Source organism: Macrobrachium rosenbergii, chromosome 5 (assembly GCF_040412425.1).
Source record: "Macrobrachium rosenbergii isolate ZJJX-2024 chromosome 5, ASM4041242v1, whole genome shotgun sequence".
Classification (NCBI taxonomy): domain Eukaryota; kingdom Metazoa; phylum Arthropoda; class Malacostraca; order Decapoda; family Palaemonidae; genus Macrobrachium; species Macrobrachium rosenbergii.
In genome coordinates, this window is record NC_089745.1 from 58,016,336 (window position 1) to 58,034,019 (window position 17,684).

At 41.1% G+C, this 17,684-nt stretch overlaps 1 protein-coding gene across 1 annotated transcript in view; it reads left to right on the top strand.

The window, feature by feature from the left end:
• The window catches only part of LOC136838828 (DNA cross-link repair 1A protein-like), a 97,320-nt gene extending 81,718 nt beyond the window's left edge, over window positions 1–15,602 (top strand). The window contains exons 12-13 of the mRNA XM_067104461.1: window positions 14,911–15,015; window positions 15,462–15,602. Coding sequence (XP_066960562.1) covers window positions 14,911–14,999 — 89 coding nt within the window. The 3' untranslated portion in view covers window positions 15,000–15,015; window positions 15,462–15,602. The remainder of the gene's footprint in view (window positions 1–14,910; window positions 15,016–15,461) is intronic.
• Window positions 15,603–17,684: the final 2,082 nt, after the last annotated feature.

Below are 17,684 nucleotides of genomic sequence, written 5' to 3' on the forward strand. Positions count from 1 at the left end.
AGCTCAATCGTCGCATACCTTGTCTTGGTGTCTGTGAGAAAGCGGGATCCACATTATTGGACTACTCGGAGACGACGAGAGCCATGGTCCTGGAGGAGGGCGTAGCGTATCCCGTAAAGACGAGATGCGTCGGTCTGGAGAATGGTTGGCAGTGTTGGGTCAAAAGACGCAAGAACAGGTGGGGCTTGAGAGTGCTTGCTGCACTCGTTTGAAGGCCTGGTCATGGTCCGGTGTCCACATAAAAGAGCGCTTGGGGCTCATGAGTGGGCGAATGAGCTGTGCAGCCAGGGCAATATCTGGGGTAAACTCTGCCCACTGGTTTACTAACTCCATGAAGGAACGTAGGTCCGTCAGGTTGGACGGCGGCGTTGGTAAGTCTTGTAGAGCAGCAACTCGTCCTGGATCAGCAGCAATTCCTTCTTCAGAAAGAGTGAAGCCACTGAAATTCACTCAGGTCTCTGCCACTGTGAACTTGTCTCTGTTGAGGGTGATGCCGTGTTTGCGGCAGCAGGTGTTCATGGATCCTGTGGTAGTGTGTCAGTATGTCGTCGTCAAAGATGAGAATGTCATCGACAAACTTGACGCACTTCTTCATGCCCTGGAGAGCCAGGTCACCATGATAGCAATAAGCATCGCCATTGGCAGCAAAGCCTAAGGGTCCCCGGCAATGCTGGAAGCGTCCGTAAGGCGTAATAAAAGTGGTGAGGTGATGGTCCTCTTCTGCTAGCTCCATCTGCCAGTAGCTGTGTAGAGCATCTGTGGTGGCGAAGAACTTGCCGGTGGAGTCGACAGTGTGGACAGCAGCTAAGGGTATGGGTGAAGGGTGGGCTGGTCGGGAGACTTGTGCGTTCAACTTGGTGAGATCCACCGTGATGCGAACTCCCTTGGCCTTTGGGACAACGACTAGAGGGTGGCACCATTCCGATGACTCATCTCCAAAAGGTTTAATGGTTCCGTGCTGGACCGTGGGGTGTGGATGGCAAATGGAACTGCATCCTCGAGGTGAATTTTCATGGGAGTTCCTGCCATCGGCCTTAAGGTCTTCCTTAGACACGAGCACATCCTGGAAGGCTTGTAGGAAATATTCTCGGGCCTCAGCAGGGGTCGTGTTGGCATGGAGGGGTAGCTCCTTACATCAGTTAACGTGGGTGACCTGTAGGATGGGCTGTGGAAAGCCTGGCGGGATGATAGCCAACTCCCTGCAGAGTGCATATGACAGGAGTGGCATCTGAACGCCTTCATGGACTTGAATCGTGGTGAGGCAGGACCGCTTGACCAATGACAGGGTGGCCTTAAAAGTACCTAAAGCTGGTGTCATCTTTGACCCATCTGCTGTGAGGGTCACTGACATGGCAGGAGGCTGTAGCTCAGTCTTGGGAATGTGAAGAAGTTCTAAGTGCTGGGGCCCCATCATTGATATATCAGGTCCTGTGTCAGGCAGCATCATAATCTTGGATGTCTCATCCCTATAGGTGAGAGTGAGGGATATGGGCGACGGACGGTGAGGGGCAAGTTGTGGAAAGGGTCTTGACCTTGCCACAGTTGGAGGACTTGTTAGAAGGGGGCGTGGCATTGGGCAGGCCGCCTTGCTTGGCACTCATCTGCTGCCGGCAACACCTGTCGTAATGGCTCACTCTGCTGCAGTGTCTACATGTGGTCTTGTTGGCAGGGTACTTTGGGGTCCTGCGCCAATGTCCCTTGCCGCTACAATTCCCACATACACTATCAGTGGCTGGGCACTTGTCTGCAGAGCTGTGCTTCCTTGTGCAGGAAAGGCATGAAGTGTCCCTGTTAGGGGTTGGGTGCACGGTAGCACCCTTGCTGCCATGTCTTTTGGTTTTCTTATAAGTAGAGACAGCACACAATTTAGAAGGAGGGGTATGTACGGCATTGGTGGTTGTCCGTGTGGCCTCATAGGAGTGACATTTGTTGACCATGGTGGCCAGTGGAGCTGCAGCATCCAGGGCAATGAGTTTCTGGGTGAACTCCTTGTCCCCGACTCCCATGATGATGATCATCTTTGGCTAAGCCTCTTCGTAAGCAGCAGAATGGCCAGACAGACGTCGATTTCCTTTGTTTCATGCTTCAGTCGGACGTAGAAATCATCGAAGCTTTCCCCTTCCCTCTGTTTGCAGGAAAGCAGGTCCCTGAGTCGTAGAGCTTCATTCCGCAGGTTCTTAATATGTTCCTGGAGAACATTCAAGACCTCATTCACACTCCGATCCGTGTCTGGTGGTATGTTGAGCGTGTGTTCAAGTGTCCTTTGTGTCTCCAGGCTGAGGCACATACGAAGTTGTATTAACTGGTAGGCAATGCTCCTATGTCCACCATCACGATGTAGTCATCCCAGCGTCTACGCCATTCCCTAAACACCTGGTATGTAGCGTCAGGATGTAAGGGTGGCGGGGTCTGCGCGATGGCCTTCTGTGTGGGTGGTGGCTGGGTGGACGTTGGCACTGAGGGTTGTGTAGGAAGTTGTTGGGAGTCCGCTGGTGTTGCTTGCTGTTGGGCAGGGCTGACTGTAAGTAGCTGCAACAGGGCGGTGAAACGTTGAGCTTCCTCCTCTCTTCTTAAGTTGTCCTCTTGGAGGCGTAGATCCTCTTCGTGACAGCGTTGTTCCTCCTCTCTCCAATGTGCAGCCAACTCCGCCTGTCGAGATTCCTCAAGGTATTTGATTAGGAGCCTTAACTTTGCATTTGGAGCTGTGGGAGGCAGCAAAGTCAGGTGTGGTGAGAGCGAAGGTGGGGTTGCTAGTGTTGTAAAACCTGGTGGGATTCGACGGTCTGTTGGTGAGGTTGGGTGTGAAGGCCAGTGGTGGTCCTCAGGGTCCTGGTTGTGTTGTATATCATCAGGTTCGTCTTGATGTGAGGCAGAAGCCATTATGAACCGTTTTCAGCAGTGTCATACACAGTTTAAAAGAAGAGGAGAAAGATGAGGGAGAATTTCTACAGTTTTAATTATAAAAGTTACTGTAAATAATTCCACTGTGTGGCGAGCGAACACTGGCAGACGGGGGAGAGCCGAGCGGGTCTGGTAGGGTTCCTGGGGGATGGGTGGTCGGAAGGGTCCAGCCACACGCCTTGATGGTTGACTTGAATCGAAAAGTCAGCAGTGTGTGCTTAACGATGAATGTGGGTGGATGTGCCTTGGGCTCTGTAGCTGGGTGGGGGTAATGGGGTCCCACTGCGTGGCTGGGGAGGGGCACAAGAGAAATACAACCCACTAAAATCAAAGCACTAATATTACACTGCACTGGCACTTCACAAACACTGAAGGCCCTGCAGAAACAACACACCAACACTGTAAGATCCTCAGGCGATCAAAGAATATCCACAGGTGATCGTAGAATATCCACAGGCAATCGAGGGTAATGGCGGCTCGATTTGAATGCTGGATTCGATGTTCCCTTGAAATGCTGGTTGGTTAACTCTGCTCCATGGTGATATGTGATGATGTCTAGTAGGAGAAGACTGAAGGTTGCAGGGATGGAGAAATAATATCCCGAGTCATAAGTTGCTTTATTCCATACAGCAAACAGTTATACACAGAGAGGGTACTGCAAGGCGTACCACTTGTGCCAAGAGGAGCAGGAAGAATAATCATGCGCTTGTGCAGGGTGCAGATTCATGGGCATGTGTTAGCAAGAGACAATGTTCATGAAATAGAGAATGCATATACATACAGTAATATATACAGTAATCCACATAAATGACTTGATTAGATCTTTCAGCTCCTTGGTCATCAGTTTGACATCCTCTTTGAGATGTTTCCCATTCTGTTCCCACCTACCATCTTGTCTTGGCAAGTCATCCATTGCCCCTTAGAATTCATCTACAATGGTGAATTCTTTCCAGCAGTCCATGATGTTTATGTTGGGTCAGCATCGATAGCTGTGTGGATCATGTCGAAGACCTGCTGAGTCTAGGCAGCCTTGACACAGCGAATGATTCCTTGGTTAAGAGGCTGGAGAAACATGGTCATGTTGGGAGGCAGAAACACAACATGCACGTATGGGTGTTTGATGCCAATCGATTGAGGATGGCTAAGAACATTATCTATTGTCAACTGAATTTTGAAAAGCAGGCCTTCCTTCTCTAAATAACTCTTCAGGGATTAAGCATTGAACTTTTATCTAAACTACACAGTGATCCATGCCTTGATTCTGTATTACATGTAAATGGGAAGAAGCCTCTTACTTTGCTCTTCAGAGTACAGGGATTTTTTGTGTAGTACATGACACTAGGGTTTATCATATGGCCAGCTGCATTGCCACTTAGCATTAGATTCAGCTTGTCCTTCCATGCTTTATACCTTGGAACCTGCTTTGCTCTTTGGTGCATATAGGTTCTGCTACACATTTTTTCCAGTCCCAGTTCATCACAACTATAAACCTGCCTGGGATGGTAGCCTCCGTCTTTGATTATTTTTAGTAATAACTGTGGGAAACATGTTGGCAGTGTCTGTGTCTGCATTGTCAGATGCAGTTTCTCCTGTAATTTTAGTGTTTTTCATGTTAAATCACTTCTTATATCATTTTAGTCATCCCCTACTGGCTGCAAATGACTTGACTCCCTCCTTAATATTGGCCTAAGTACTGAATTGCTCATACAAGGATAAGGCCTTCTGCTATAAAATGTTTTTGTTGATGGTGATCCTCTGTCCACACACTTAATGCTTTTACCATTTTTACCAACACTTCATTCCACAGTGCAGAACTCACTTTTGCACTAGCTAGTTCATTAGCAGGCTTTTCTTGAATGCTTTTCCTATGCCCTTCTATGTCAGAGGATGAAGGTGAACTGGAAAGTGAACTATCAAAATGGACACTGGAGAAGATGGGCAAAGTGTTCAGCATAATTTAGACGGCTGAAGATAGAATAAAGGATTATAATCCTTCCATGGAATGGTAGCGTTAAAGTCACCTTTATGATGTCTGAGGCAATGACACTGCTACAACAGGTGTATGACGAACTCAAAAGACAAAGGAAACAACTGCCAATAATGATGCTCTTCCAAAACAAGGGAAAGCTTAGTGTCAACTACTGACGATCCTCATCCTTTGATTTAGTCAGCTCATGACATCATGCACCTGTCACCATCTTTCCCTTGGTCTCCACTGCTTTGTCCAAGTTCTGAAGATGGCCTTGATAACCCTTCTGCTGTTTCATCAGGTCAGTAGCTCAAATGCAGTTCATACGCCATCATTCATTTTCGTTTCATTAGCATAGGCACTCTATATTATCGTTGTCGTCATATTCATTGTCACCATCATCATCATTATCATCTTGGCCGGAGTACCAAAGCATAAATCAGAAATCAGTCAGTAAGTACCCAGAGTTTTTCACTTTTATTGCTTTTATTTGTGTGAAATAATCTACAGCATTTTCATTCCACCCCACTTATGGTATCTCATTTTTATTTCTTGGTATTTGTCATAATTTCAGTCCATGAAACGATGAAAAACAATAAAAAAGATATTGCTAGATCATCGCTTCCAGTATAGACTAATGTGCATTTAGTGTTATTGTATCTACAGTACATTCAGTATCATAAATTGTTCATTTACTTTTATTTTGAAATATTTTCTCTTAATATTGTAAAAGAAACTCTATACCCGTGAACCTTTTTTCATTGCCTTTTGCTTTGTATAACCAATAATGGGTACAGTATTATGAGAGAGATATAAAAGTTAAAAGTTAAGTATATCTTAGTTTAACCAGACCACTGAGCTGATTAACAGCTCTCCTAGGCTGGCCGAAGGATTAGATTTATTTTACGTGACTAAGAACCAACTGGTTACCTAGCAACAGGACCTACAGCTCATTGTGGGGTCCGAACCACATTATGATGAGAAATGAATTTCTGTCACCAGAAATAAATTCCTCTTAATTCTTCATTAGCCAGTAGGAGAGTCGAACGCTGGGCCAACAGCATGCTAGATATAAAGTATATATATATATATATATATATATATATATATATATATATATATATATATATATATATATATACTGTCACAAAGCATACCAAGTACCTGGTTATTACACAACTGATCACAGAATTCAAAAATTTACCTCACTTCAACCAGATACCTGAACTCTCATAACAATAAAGATTACATTCACCTACTCATTATCAATCATATCATTAATTTATATATTTCACCTTCATTACGGCGCTGAATAATCCTGATGGGTTCCAGCACTTGGTCTTCAAGACCTAAATTTCATAATCAATCAATCAGTCAATAAAGATTACGACTGAGTACTCTAAAGGTAACATTGATCCCTTAAAAAACTTATCACATGAAATATCAAACTAAATTTATCAAAATGAGTGTGAGGTATCAACAATTAAACAAGAAATATATACTAGAGTAAAAGGGCATCACTCCATCAAACAACTTTAACTGTTTCCCTGGTCTTAGTTTACTTCAGCAAAACTAAAGGAACAAAATAGGTTTATCACTTGGCCTTATGCACACAATTAATCCTATTTACTGGTGGTCAACAACTGAAACACTGTTTTTAAAAATACTAAATACAAAAATTTATTTTTAAATTCAAAACTTGTAATTAGAATTCACAATCTGAAAAAATTTACAATTACTTGAAAATAACACAAAAATGTAATTAATTCTTGAGTTAAATTATTAAACAAAACTAATTTACAAAACTTTAATTTATCAAGAAATTAAGTTAATCAGACAAAATTTAAGCTATCAAGACTTACTCAAAATTTTAAAAGAAAATCTTAGTAAATGAAAATTAAATCAAGTACACAATAGCAAATTATCAGGAAATATTTAAAATGTAGTAAATAAATGTTAAATCACCAGTATATAAAATGTGAAAAATCAAGAGACTGCAAACATAATGACACACAAAAATACACAAAAGATTTATCGATAATAATTTCACTAAGGCAAAATTTCCCTAATATACTTTATTATACCATGGTAATAATAAGTAAAATTCACTTTACCTTACACAAGCTTATGAAAACTTTGGCAAAGTCCACAAAACACACTTTTTTGTCAGGTGCCGTTACCAAATACACTTTTCTTACATTCAGATCTCAAAAGCTAAGTTTAATACCAATGACCACACAAATATTCTACGTTAATAACTTTTCTCTTTTGAAGAAAGAGAGAGAGAGAGAGAGAGAGAGAGAGAGAGAGAGAGAGAGAGAGAGAGAGAGAGGGAACCAACACTAATGGTCTCTGAAATCAGAATGAGCAAACTTCAGGATTCTAGTGGGAAATGAAACAATCAGACGACATCAGAACAACATGTGATCAGAGCAACGCAATCCTACAAAACATGACTTAATCGATCGAGATACATGCATCAACTCTCAAAAAGACGTATGTGATTCGAACAAAAATTGGTGTGGGACAAAGCTTTTAATGAAATCTCAACACGATAAAAACAGATGGCAACTGGCCAGCCACAAACGGCACGCTCTCAAAACAGACGAAGAACCAAAGTTGGTTTCCAGAACAGTACATGAAACGTTGTGAAATTATTCCTCTTCTTCTCGTATGGGACAGAGCTTTTAGAGAAGTCTTAACATGACTTGATTGCTATTCCTGACCCGTCAACACATGAATCAAAACAAAGCGCTTGTTTACTCGTCATTTCTCACAACAATAACTGAACCAAAACACGACATATGAAATCACGAGTATAGAACACTTGTTGCTGGGTGACAAAATGTGCGATCACATACTACATTACTATTAAATGCATTACCAATTTTAAATTATGCTCATAAATTACCAAAATCACTAACTCTTTTGAGATCTGACGTTACACTACATATGATATTTAAAATATTATTATTATTACACAACACAGGATAAATAGAAGAGTAAATATATGAAAACTTTAGGATGTTATACATATTACAAGGCAGCATCATGAAATTCCTCCCCCAGAAGATTAGTTATCCCGGGTTGGAATCCAACGATTCACAATGGGATAAATAATTGGCAATTACATTTTTCTTTCCAAAAATGTTGTCTATCTCTACACAGTATGGTTATAAAATCAGTCGGGAGCTAATACGGCTGAGAAATTCGGACAGAATTGACGATAAAATCTGGCCATGCCAAAAAATCTTTGTAGTTGTTTCCTGGTAGTAGGTGGGGTAGCCTTTGGGATACTTTCTACATTAGTGTCAACAGGAGTGAGAAGGCCTTTTCCAACTTCAAATCGTAAATACTGAGCAGATGCCTTTCCAAACTCACTTTTTTGTAAGTTGATTGTTAGTCCTGCTTCCCATAGTTTCTTGAATGCTTTCCTTAAAATCTTCAGATGTTCTTCCCATGTATTAGAATAAATCACAATGCCATCAAGGTAAACACCTACTCCTTCTATGGATCCTAGAGGTTAATCCATCACTTGTTGGAATGTTGCAGGTGCATTCATCAGACCAAACGGCAAAACAGTGTATTGATACAGTCCAAAAGGAGTAATGAAAGCTGACAGCAACTTAGCATCCTCATCTAAGGGAATTTGATATCCTTTCAACAGGTCTATCTTGGAAACAAATTTGGCTTGCCCAATATTATCAAGTAATTGATCAATAAGAGGTAGTGGATAATTATCAGCCACACTGATGGAATTCAGTTTCCTATAATCAGTACACATCCTAAATGAGCTGTCTGGTTTCTTCACTAATACACAAGGAGAATTATAATGACTTGAACTGGGTTCTACTAACCCATGCTGCAGCAAATACTCCACTTCTTTCTTCAAAACATCTTGATGAAAAGGTGGTAAGTGATAAGCTCTCTGTTTAAAAAGGCTTCCATCTTCTCTGAACTTTATCTCTTGCTTTGTCAGATTGGTACACCTAGGTACATCTGCAAAAATTTCATGGAAACTTCGAATCACCTCACTTAATTCACTACTTTGCTCAACACTCAGATGTTGTAGTTTATCCACCAAAATCTTCCAATATGGAAGAATTGTTCATCTTGCTTTCAGCTCCCAATTCGTAGCCATCATCATCCTCTGTAGATGAAGTTGTCTGTGTTATTGATACTGTTTCAGTTTTAGTCTCTGAGAAGCAAGGTTTCAAAAGATTCACATATACTTTCCTCTTTCGTTTCCTTCTTCCTGGTGTTTCAATCACATAAGTTCGATCACTTAACTTTTCTATTATCCTATAAGGACCTTGAAACTTATTGGTAAGGGGAAATCTTTTCACTGGTAAGAACACTAGAACTTGCTGTCCTACACTACAACTTCCTAGCATAGTCTTAGCATCGTATCTCCTTTTCATTTTCTCTTGACATTTTTAGATTTTCTGAAGAGAATTTTCTAATTTCTCTTAACCGTTTCCTCAAGTTCTTCACATATTCTCCTTGGATTGCCTCCTGATCTTTCCAATTTTCTGCAAGAAATCTTGAATGGACCTCTCACGTCTCGACCAAAAATAATTTCATTTGGTGAACATCCCATACTTTCTTGATAAGCATTCCTAACTTCAAACAACATCATGGGCAAACCAGTATTCCATTCTCTTCCTGACTCATAACAATACTTAGTTAATATACTTTTCAATGTTTGGTGGAACCTTTCCAAGGCTCCTTGAGTCTCTGGATGATAAGCAGTTGATAACTGTTGTTTCACTCCTAACAAGTTCATCACATCCTGGAACAGTTTTGAAGTAAACTTTGTTCCTCTATCATTTTGCACAATTTCTGGTATTCCAAACTTGGAGAAAAACTCCTCCAACTTCTCAGCAATTACCTTTGCACTTGTACTTCTGAAGGAATCGCCTCAGGATACCTTGTCACTGGACACATTACGTTAACAGATATTCATTTCCTTTCTTTGTTTTCAGAAGAGGCCCAACCACATCTATAATCATCTTGCTAAAGGGTTCTCCTCTAACTTCTATGGGTTGTAGGGGGGCTTTTTGAATAGTTTCATTTGGTTTTCCAGCTATCTGGCATATGTGACACTCTGCAAAACCTGCTAACATCCTTGTGAAGTCCAGGCCAGAAAAAATACTTCATAATCTTCTCAATGGTCTTCCTGATTCCCACATGCCCAGACTCATGCGCTACTGCTACCACTTGCTTGCTCAATGGATATGGAATCAGAATTTGATGATATTCACCCCACTCAGCATTTCCTGGTATATCTGCAGGTCGATGCTTCCTCATTAGCAATCCTTCCTTTAGATAATAACAGGTATGAGCTTGTTGCATCTCTTCGTGATCAACAACTCTGAAGAACAAATCAGCTAATGCTGTATCCTTCTTCTGCAGTTCCATTAGCTTCTCTCTAGTCACTTGACCAACTTCAAGGGCTGAACTCTCAATATCTGCTAACTCTGCTACTGTAGTTTCACTATTATCTTCAGGAACACTGACTACTCTGAGTCTCTTCAATAACAACAGGATCCTCTTCTTGGGAAATCTCTTCATTACCAACACTAGGGGAAACTTTGCTTTCCTGGAACAGCGCTTCTAAGCTCAAGGATCCTTTGCTTGATCCTTCTTGTGCAGGTAAATCCTCAGTTTCTTCACTTACAGACGTGGTTTTCTTCATACTCCTGGTAGTTACACAACTTGGAAACAGGTGGGGGTTTTTGCTCTCTAAATCTACCATAGGACTAATCCTCAACAGTTTGTCTGTCACTATAGGACAAGGAACAAATGGTGCACCACCAGCTTCATTACCCAGTAAAACATGCACACCTTCAACAGCTAGTGAGTCCTTTACAGCAAAATCAACATTCTCTGTCACCAATTCACACGACAGGTGCAAGCTGCATATGGGAGTTACCTCTGCTCCTCCTATACCCTTCAAAATAAATGAATCTCCGGTGAGATTTTTCTCCAACTGTGGGTGAGCACCACGAACTACCACATTGGTTACTCCCCTTATTACGAATACCTTGACTGGTACCTGCACACTCCCTCCTTGATTTGCCAGCATACCTTCATAGATATATGGCTTAAAAGCCTCCAAGCTGCTCAGTCACTCACTGCTTGAAGTTACATTTCCACTGGTTGCTAAACACTCAGATTGTTTAGTCTCAGTCTTCCCAACTGTCTCAGTCTTCCCCACACTGCTCTTTGTAGTTTGCTTCACCTGGTTACCTTTAACCATTTGACCAACTGGCTTGGTCTGCTGTTGTGTCTGATAACAATCTCGACTGTAGTGTCCTGCTCTTCCACACTTGAAGCAGACAACATTAGTCTTCTGTACCTGTCTTGAGAAACTGGATGACGAGGATTTAATATTCGATTGCTGAGGGGTATTACCTGGCTTTCTACTGGCATTGCCACTAGAAGGATTCCCAGTGGTAATGTTCCTGAAATTTGGATAAGACCTAAAACCTGTGCGTTGTTGGTTCTGGTACTTGACATTATAATTCCTTTTGCTACAAATTATGTTAAAATCTTCACTCAGTGTAGCAGCTTTGTCAAGTTTCTTAACCTCTCTCTCTCCTAAATAGGGTCTTATGTGTTCAGGAATTCCTCTAAGATATTGCTCTAGGACTACTGACTCCTCAAGTTCATCCATAGATTTAACTTTAGCAGCCTCCAACCATCGTTTGAAACATCTTACTTTGTAGGCATAATCCAAGAAAGTCATATTGTCATCCTTTCTCAAAGATCTGAATCTTTCATTGTAAACATGTACTGTTGCACATCATGTTTGAGTACCTTGCACTCTTTACACTGATCAGCTGGTAAGGCTAAATAGGCACTTCTTCCTTTACCAATGAGAACACTCTGTACCAAGACTGACCATTTATCTTTGGCCATCCCATACCTGACGCCACTTTTTCAAAGTGATCAAAAAACTCATCTGGAGCTTCTTCTTTAAACTTTGGAATTAACTTCTGCACTCTTACCACATCAAATACAGGCTCTTGTGTACCTTGGATAGGGTTAGATGGTGTTACAGGTAATGTGGATCAAGCTTTTATTAACTCCATCTCCCTTTCATATCTTGCTTTCTCTCTTTCTTCTTCCACTTTTTCTCTTTTTGCCCTTTCTTCTCTTGCTCTTTCTCTTTCTTCTTCTTCTGCTGCGTTTTCTTCTTCTCTTTCTTTTCTTTCTCTTCTCTCTCTGTCTTCTCTTTCTCTTTCTGCTGTCTCTCTCAGCCTGCATCTTCAGCTTAATCAAACTTTCTTCTGCTTCTATGCACCTAAGCTCTGCTTCTGCATCATTTTTCTCTTTCTTTTGCTCTTGCTTATCTATAAATTCTGCCTCAGCCGCATTCAACAACTCTTGTGCCTCACCTAATTCTTCATCTATTTTACCAGAGTCCATCAGTGCTTGGATTGCAATACATCTGATTTGTACCTTAATCATACCTCTAGACACATTTCCCCCACATGCCACTGCTAAAGCAGTCCACTGTGCCTTAGCCAGGTTGGATGGATGGAGCTGCTAAAAACTTCTGCACATTGAACTGAGCCATTTTCTCTAAGTTACTCAGCTGAATAACTCACAATACAATACAAAAAATAATTATGTGGTCACTCTCCTATCAAAATGTATCCCTAACACCACCAGTATAAAACATAAAGCAAAGTGATATTTTGTTTTGTTCCTGGGTCTGGGCACCAAAATGTCACAAAGCGTACCAAGTACCTGGTTATTACACAACTAATCACAGAATTCAAAAATTTACCTCACTTCAACCAGATACCTGAACTCTCATAACAATAAAGATTACGACTGAGTACTGTAAAGGTAACAGTGGTCCCGTAAAAAACTTATTAATCACATGAAAAATCAAATTAAGTTTATCAAAACAAGTGTGAGATATCAACAATTAAACAAGAAATATACTAGAATAAAAGGGCGTCGCTCCATCAAACAAATTTAACTGTTTCCCTGGTCTTAATTCACTTCAGCAAAACTAAAGGAGCGAAAACAGGTTGTCAACAAATGAAACAGTGTTTTTAAAAACACCAAATAAAAAATTTATTTTTAAACTCAAAATTTATAATTAGACTTCACAATCTGAAAAAATTTACTAGTACTGTACTTGAAAACAACACAAAAATTTAAATTAATTCTTGAGTTAAATAATTAAACAAAACTGATTTATCAAGAAATTAAGTTAATCAGGCAAAATTTAAACTATCAAGAATTACTCAAAATTTTAAAAGAAAATCTTAGTAAATGAAAATTAAATCAGTACGCAATGTTAAATTATCAAGAAATGTTTAAAATGCCAAGTAAATAAATGTTAAATCACCAGTATATAAATTGTGAAAAATCAAGAGATTGCAAACAAAATAACAAAAATACACAAAAGATTTATCAATAATAATTTCACTAAGGCAAAATTTCCCCAATACACCTTATTATACTATGGTAATAATTAGTAAAATTCACTTTACCTTACACAAGCCTGTGAAAACTTCGGCAAAATCCACAAAACACACTTTTTTGTCAGAAGATGTTACCAAATACACTTTTCCTATGTTCAGATCTCAAAAACTAAGTTCAGTACCAATGACCACACAAATATTCTATGTTAATAACTTCTCTCTTTTGAAGAAAGAGAGAGAGAGAGAACCAACACTAATGGCCTCTGAAATCAGAATGAACAAACTCCAGGATTCCAGTGGGAAACGAAACAATTGGACGACGTCAGAACAATACGTGATCAGAGCAACGCAATCCTACAAAACATGACATAATTGAGATATGAGCATTTACTCTCAAAAAGGCATATGTGACTCAAACAAAAAATGGTATGGGATGAAGCGCTTAACGAAATCTCATCACGATAAAAACGGATGGCAACTGGCCAGCCACAAACGGCACGCTCTCAAAATGTAGATGAAGAACCAAAGTTGGTTTCCAGAACAGTACATGAAACATTGCGAAATCATTCGTCTTCTTCTCGTATGGGACAAAGCTTTTAGAGAAGTGTTAACATGACTCGATTGCTATTCCTGACCCATCAACACATGAATCAAAACAAAGCGCTTGTTTACTCATTATTTCTCGCAACAATAACTGAACCAAAACACAACATAAAATCACGAGTATAGAACACTTGTTGCTGGGGGACAAAATGTGCGATCACATATTACTATTAAAACGCATTACCAATTTTAAATTATGCTCTCAAGTTACCAGAATCACTAACTCTTTTGAGATCTGACATTACACTGCATATGATATTTAAAATATTATTATTATTACACAACACAGGATAAATAGAAGAGTAAATATATGAAAACTATAGGATGTTATACATATTACAAGGCAACATCATGAAAATATATACATATACATACATACATACAGTAAACCCCCGTATTTGCAGGGGATGTGCACCACACCCCTGCGAATAGCTAAAATCCGCGAATACTTAAAACCCCTCTAAAAACACTTAGACCTGCCTATTTTGATAGTTCGAACACAAAAAAACCCTCTAAAAATGCTTATACCTGAGTATTTTAATAGTTTTATCACAAAAAGTGCATTTAGTAATGAAAATACAGTAATTAGTGAATATTTCTAAGTGAAAAATACTGTGAATTGGCGAATTTTCTGCAAATATGTGTATATACATTCCACAGAGAAATCCGTGAGTAGGTGAGTCCACGAATCGTGAGACCGCGAATACTGGGGTGTTTACTGTATTATTCTAGCAGTTCAACCTCTCTTCCTTGCCTCAATTGAAATATCAGAAGCTTTCTCTTTTTTAAAGTAAGAGGGAATACCACGTAGGAAGAAGCAAACGAGCAGAAGTTGTTTTGAATAGATCCCAACTGTCAAAAGGGGTTGGAATTTTACTTTAGAGGGATACCAGACGGGATAGGTTTTGCTAGGACCAACCGTAGCTAGATTGTACCCTAAGCTCACTTTTCTGTGACCTTTGTACTGCTGAGTTTTTTGTAATTTTACAGATGCTACCTGCTCCCACGCCAAGGCGGTTTTGGGGGAGGAGTTTAAAACAAGCACCCAAGCCTCTGACCCAGCTTCAAGAGAGTCTTAATGCAGCCTTCGTAGAGGTAAGAAGTATATCGGGCGTCTCTCATAACCCGCTTTGTCCCCCCCCCCCTTTGTATAACAGCCGGGGAAATTGCCATTCCAATGGACCCAGGGGCTTCTGATGCACGTGATCACCGCATTACGGTATCTGTTCCAGCAGTAAGTCTGAATTTGACAATTAGTGTATATTCCCAGTTTTCTTTCCCTTCAACCTTAAACTCTCATTTTCATGTTTCAGATTTCTCTTTCTTAAACAGTCACTGACTAAGCAAATATTAGCAAAACCATATCCCATTTATGAAATCAAATATATTAAGTACAGTTGTTGTTGCCTAGTGGAATTGCATAAGTTATCCTCCATGGTGTTAGAATAATATTCTTGATCTAAGAATCATCCCATGCAGTTAATTAATGACAAGTGAGAGTTTCTGTAATACTGGAGTGTATCTGGATATGTCTCTTCCAGAATTGTGCACGCCTTGGACCTGGCCACCCTCTTGTTTGGAGAAGAATTAGCATTGTAAGAGCCCGACGCTGTCTCTTCCAAACACGTTTGTGTTCGTGTGTTCGTCAATCGTCATCCATCGGAGTGGACAGGACAAAGCAAGCGTCTCGTTTTCTTTCTCTGGCGGAACGCAGTTTCAACCATACAATATTTCCGTCTGTTTCTCCCTAACCATTGTTGTCTCGATTTGTGTACAATCACCATTACTTGCATTGCCATGCAAGCATTCTAATCATATACTCATAATGTTCCACCGAATCTTTTGTACCAAACTGTATGTGTGTTTCTGTTTGTGAAGACGCCAAACATCTCTCCATTTTACATATATTATGCTACTGCATTGTATTCATTTATCTGTCTTGAATCTCATGCAATTGGCCATATGTAGAATTTCCTGGCCTTTCCATTGATGTATGTTTCATCACTGTATGTTAATCATGTCTATCAACATCGCCATCTGTTTGTCTGCCGACAAACACAGATGCCTGAGTCTGTATCTCTGTTTTGCTCTGTCTGTATGTAGATGCTACGTGGCGGTCCGCACACATCAATAACATCTCCACAGATTCTGTACAAAAATCTTAGTAAGGAACTACCAATAAACCAGTAAACACCCAGCCAGTATGTCACTCGATTCCCAGTCCTTACACTGGTGACCCTGGAGTGACCCGAAGGACCCGGCTGACCCAAGATGACGACCCACGCGCCGACAGACCCTTCGCCGCCTCGCTGCTTCCCGTAGTTCCTGAGTTCTCAGTAGAAGTCTGACCCTCCGAGATTACCCACCCCACCACCGGAGCCCTGGATGCCTCCTCCAGGAAACCTGAAGCCGCCCCCGCACTCGTACTGGACGAGCTGACCAACGAAGGACCAGCCAACGTCATCCTTCAGCCTGCTGCCGCCCCCCCTCGAGCTGGCTACCAAGGATCAGCCGCCGTCATCCTGCAGCCCTCGAGCCGGCCACCGAAGGATCATCCAACGTCACCCTTCAGCCTGCTCCCGTCCTCCTCGAGCTCCTGCCTGCCGGCGCCACCCTTCAGCCTCCTACCCGCCCCTAGCCCAAGCCCTTCAAGCCAACTACAATTGTCGGCAAGACAATTTCCGCATCGATGCCTCGCTTGTGGGGGGAACATTGTAAGAGCCCGTTGCCCCAACGCCGTCTCTTCCAAACAATCAAACGTTACCCACGTCTTGGGGGAGAGTATTTGTAAGAGCCCGACGCTGTCTCTTCCAAACACGTGTGTGTTCATGTGTTCGTCAATTGTCATCCATCGGAGTGGACAGGACAAAGCAAGCGTCTCATTTTCTTTCTCTGGCGGAACGAGATTTCAACCATACAATATTTCCGTCTGTTTCTCCCTAACCATTGTTGTCTCGATTTGTGTACAATCATCATTACTTGCATTGCCATGCAAGCATTCTAATCATGTACTCATAATGTTCCACTGAATCTTCTGTACCAAACTGTATGTGTGTTTCTGTTTGTGAAGACGCCAAACGTCTCTCCATTTTACATATATTATGCTACTGCATTGTATTCATTTATCTGTCTTGAATCTCATGCAGTTGGCCATATGTAGAATGTCCTGGCCTTTCCATTGATATATGTTTCATCACTGTATGTTAATCATGTCTATCAGTTTGTCTGCCGACAAACACAGATGCCTGAGTCTGTATCTTTGTTTTGCTCTGTCTGTATGTAGATGCTACGTGGCGGTCCGCACACATCAATAACATCTCCGCAGATTCTGTACACAAATCGAGACAACAATGGTTAGGGAGAAACAGACGGAAATATTGTATGGTTGAAATCGCGTTCCGCCAGAGAAAGAAAACGAGACGCTTGCTTAGTCCTGTCCACTCCGATGGATGACGATTGACAAACACACGAACACACACGTGTTTGGAAGAGACAGCGTCGGGCTCTTACAAAAATCTCAGTAAAGAACTACCAATAAACCAGTAAACACCCAGCCAGTATGTCACTCGATTCCCAGTCCTTATAGCATCCTTGATACCAAGAACCTTAGTTCACATGCTTGAAGTAAATTGCCTAATAGAAGCATCACAAGAGCCCCCGAGCCATTGCGTTATTCACTCCTTTATGTTTAAATATCTTGTGTCCGAATTGGAACAAAGTTGGAGCCGTTGTTAGCTCCCATAAGAAGTCGGTTAACACTTTTA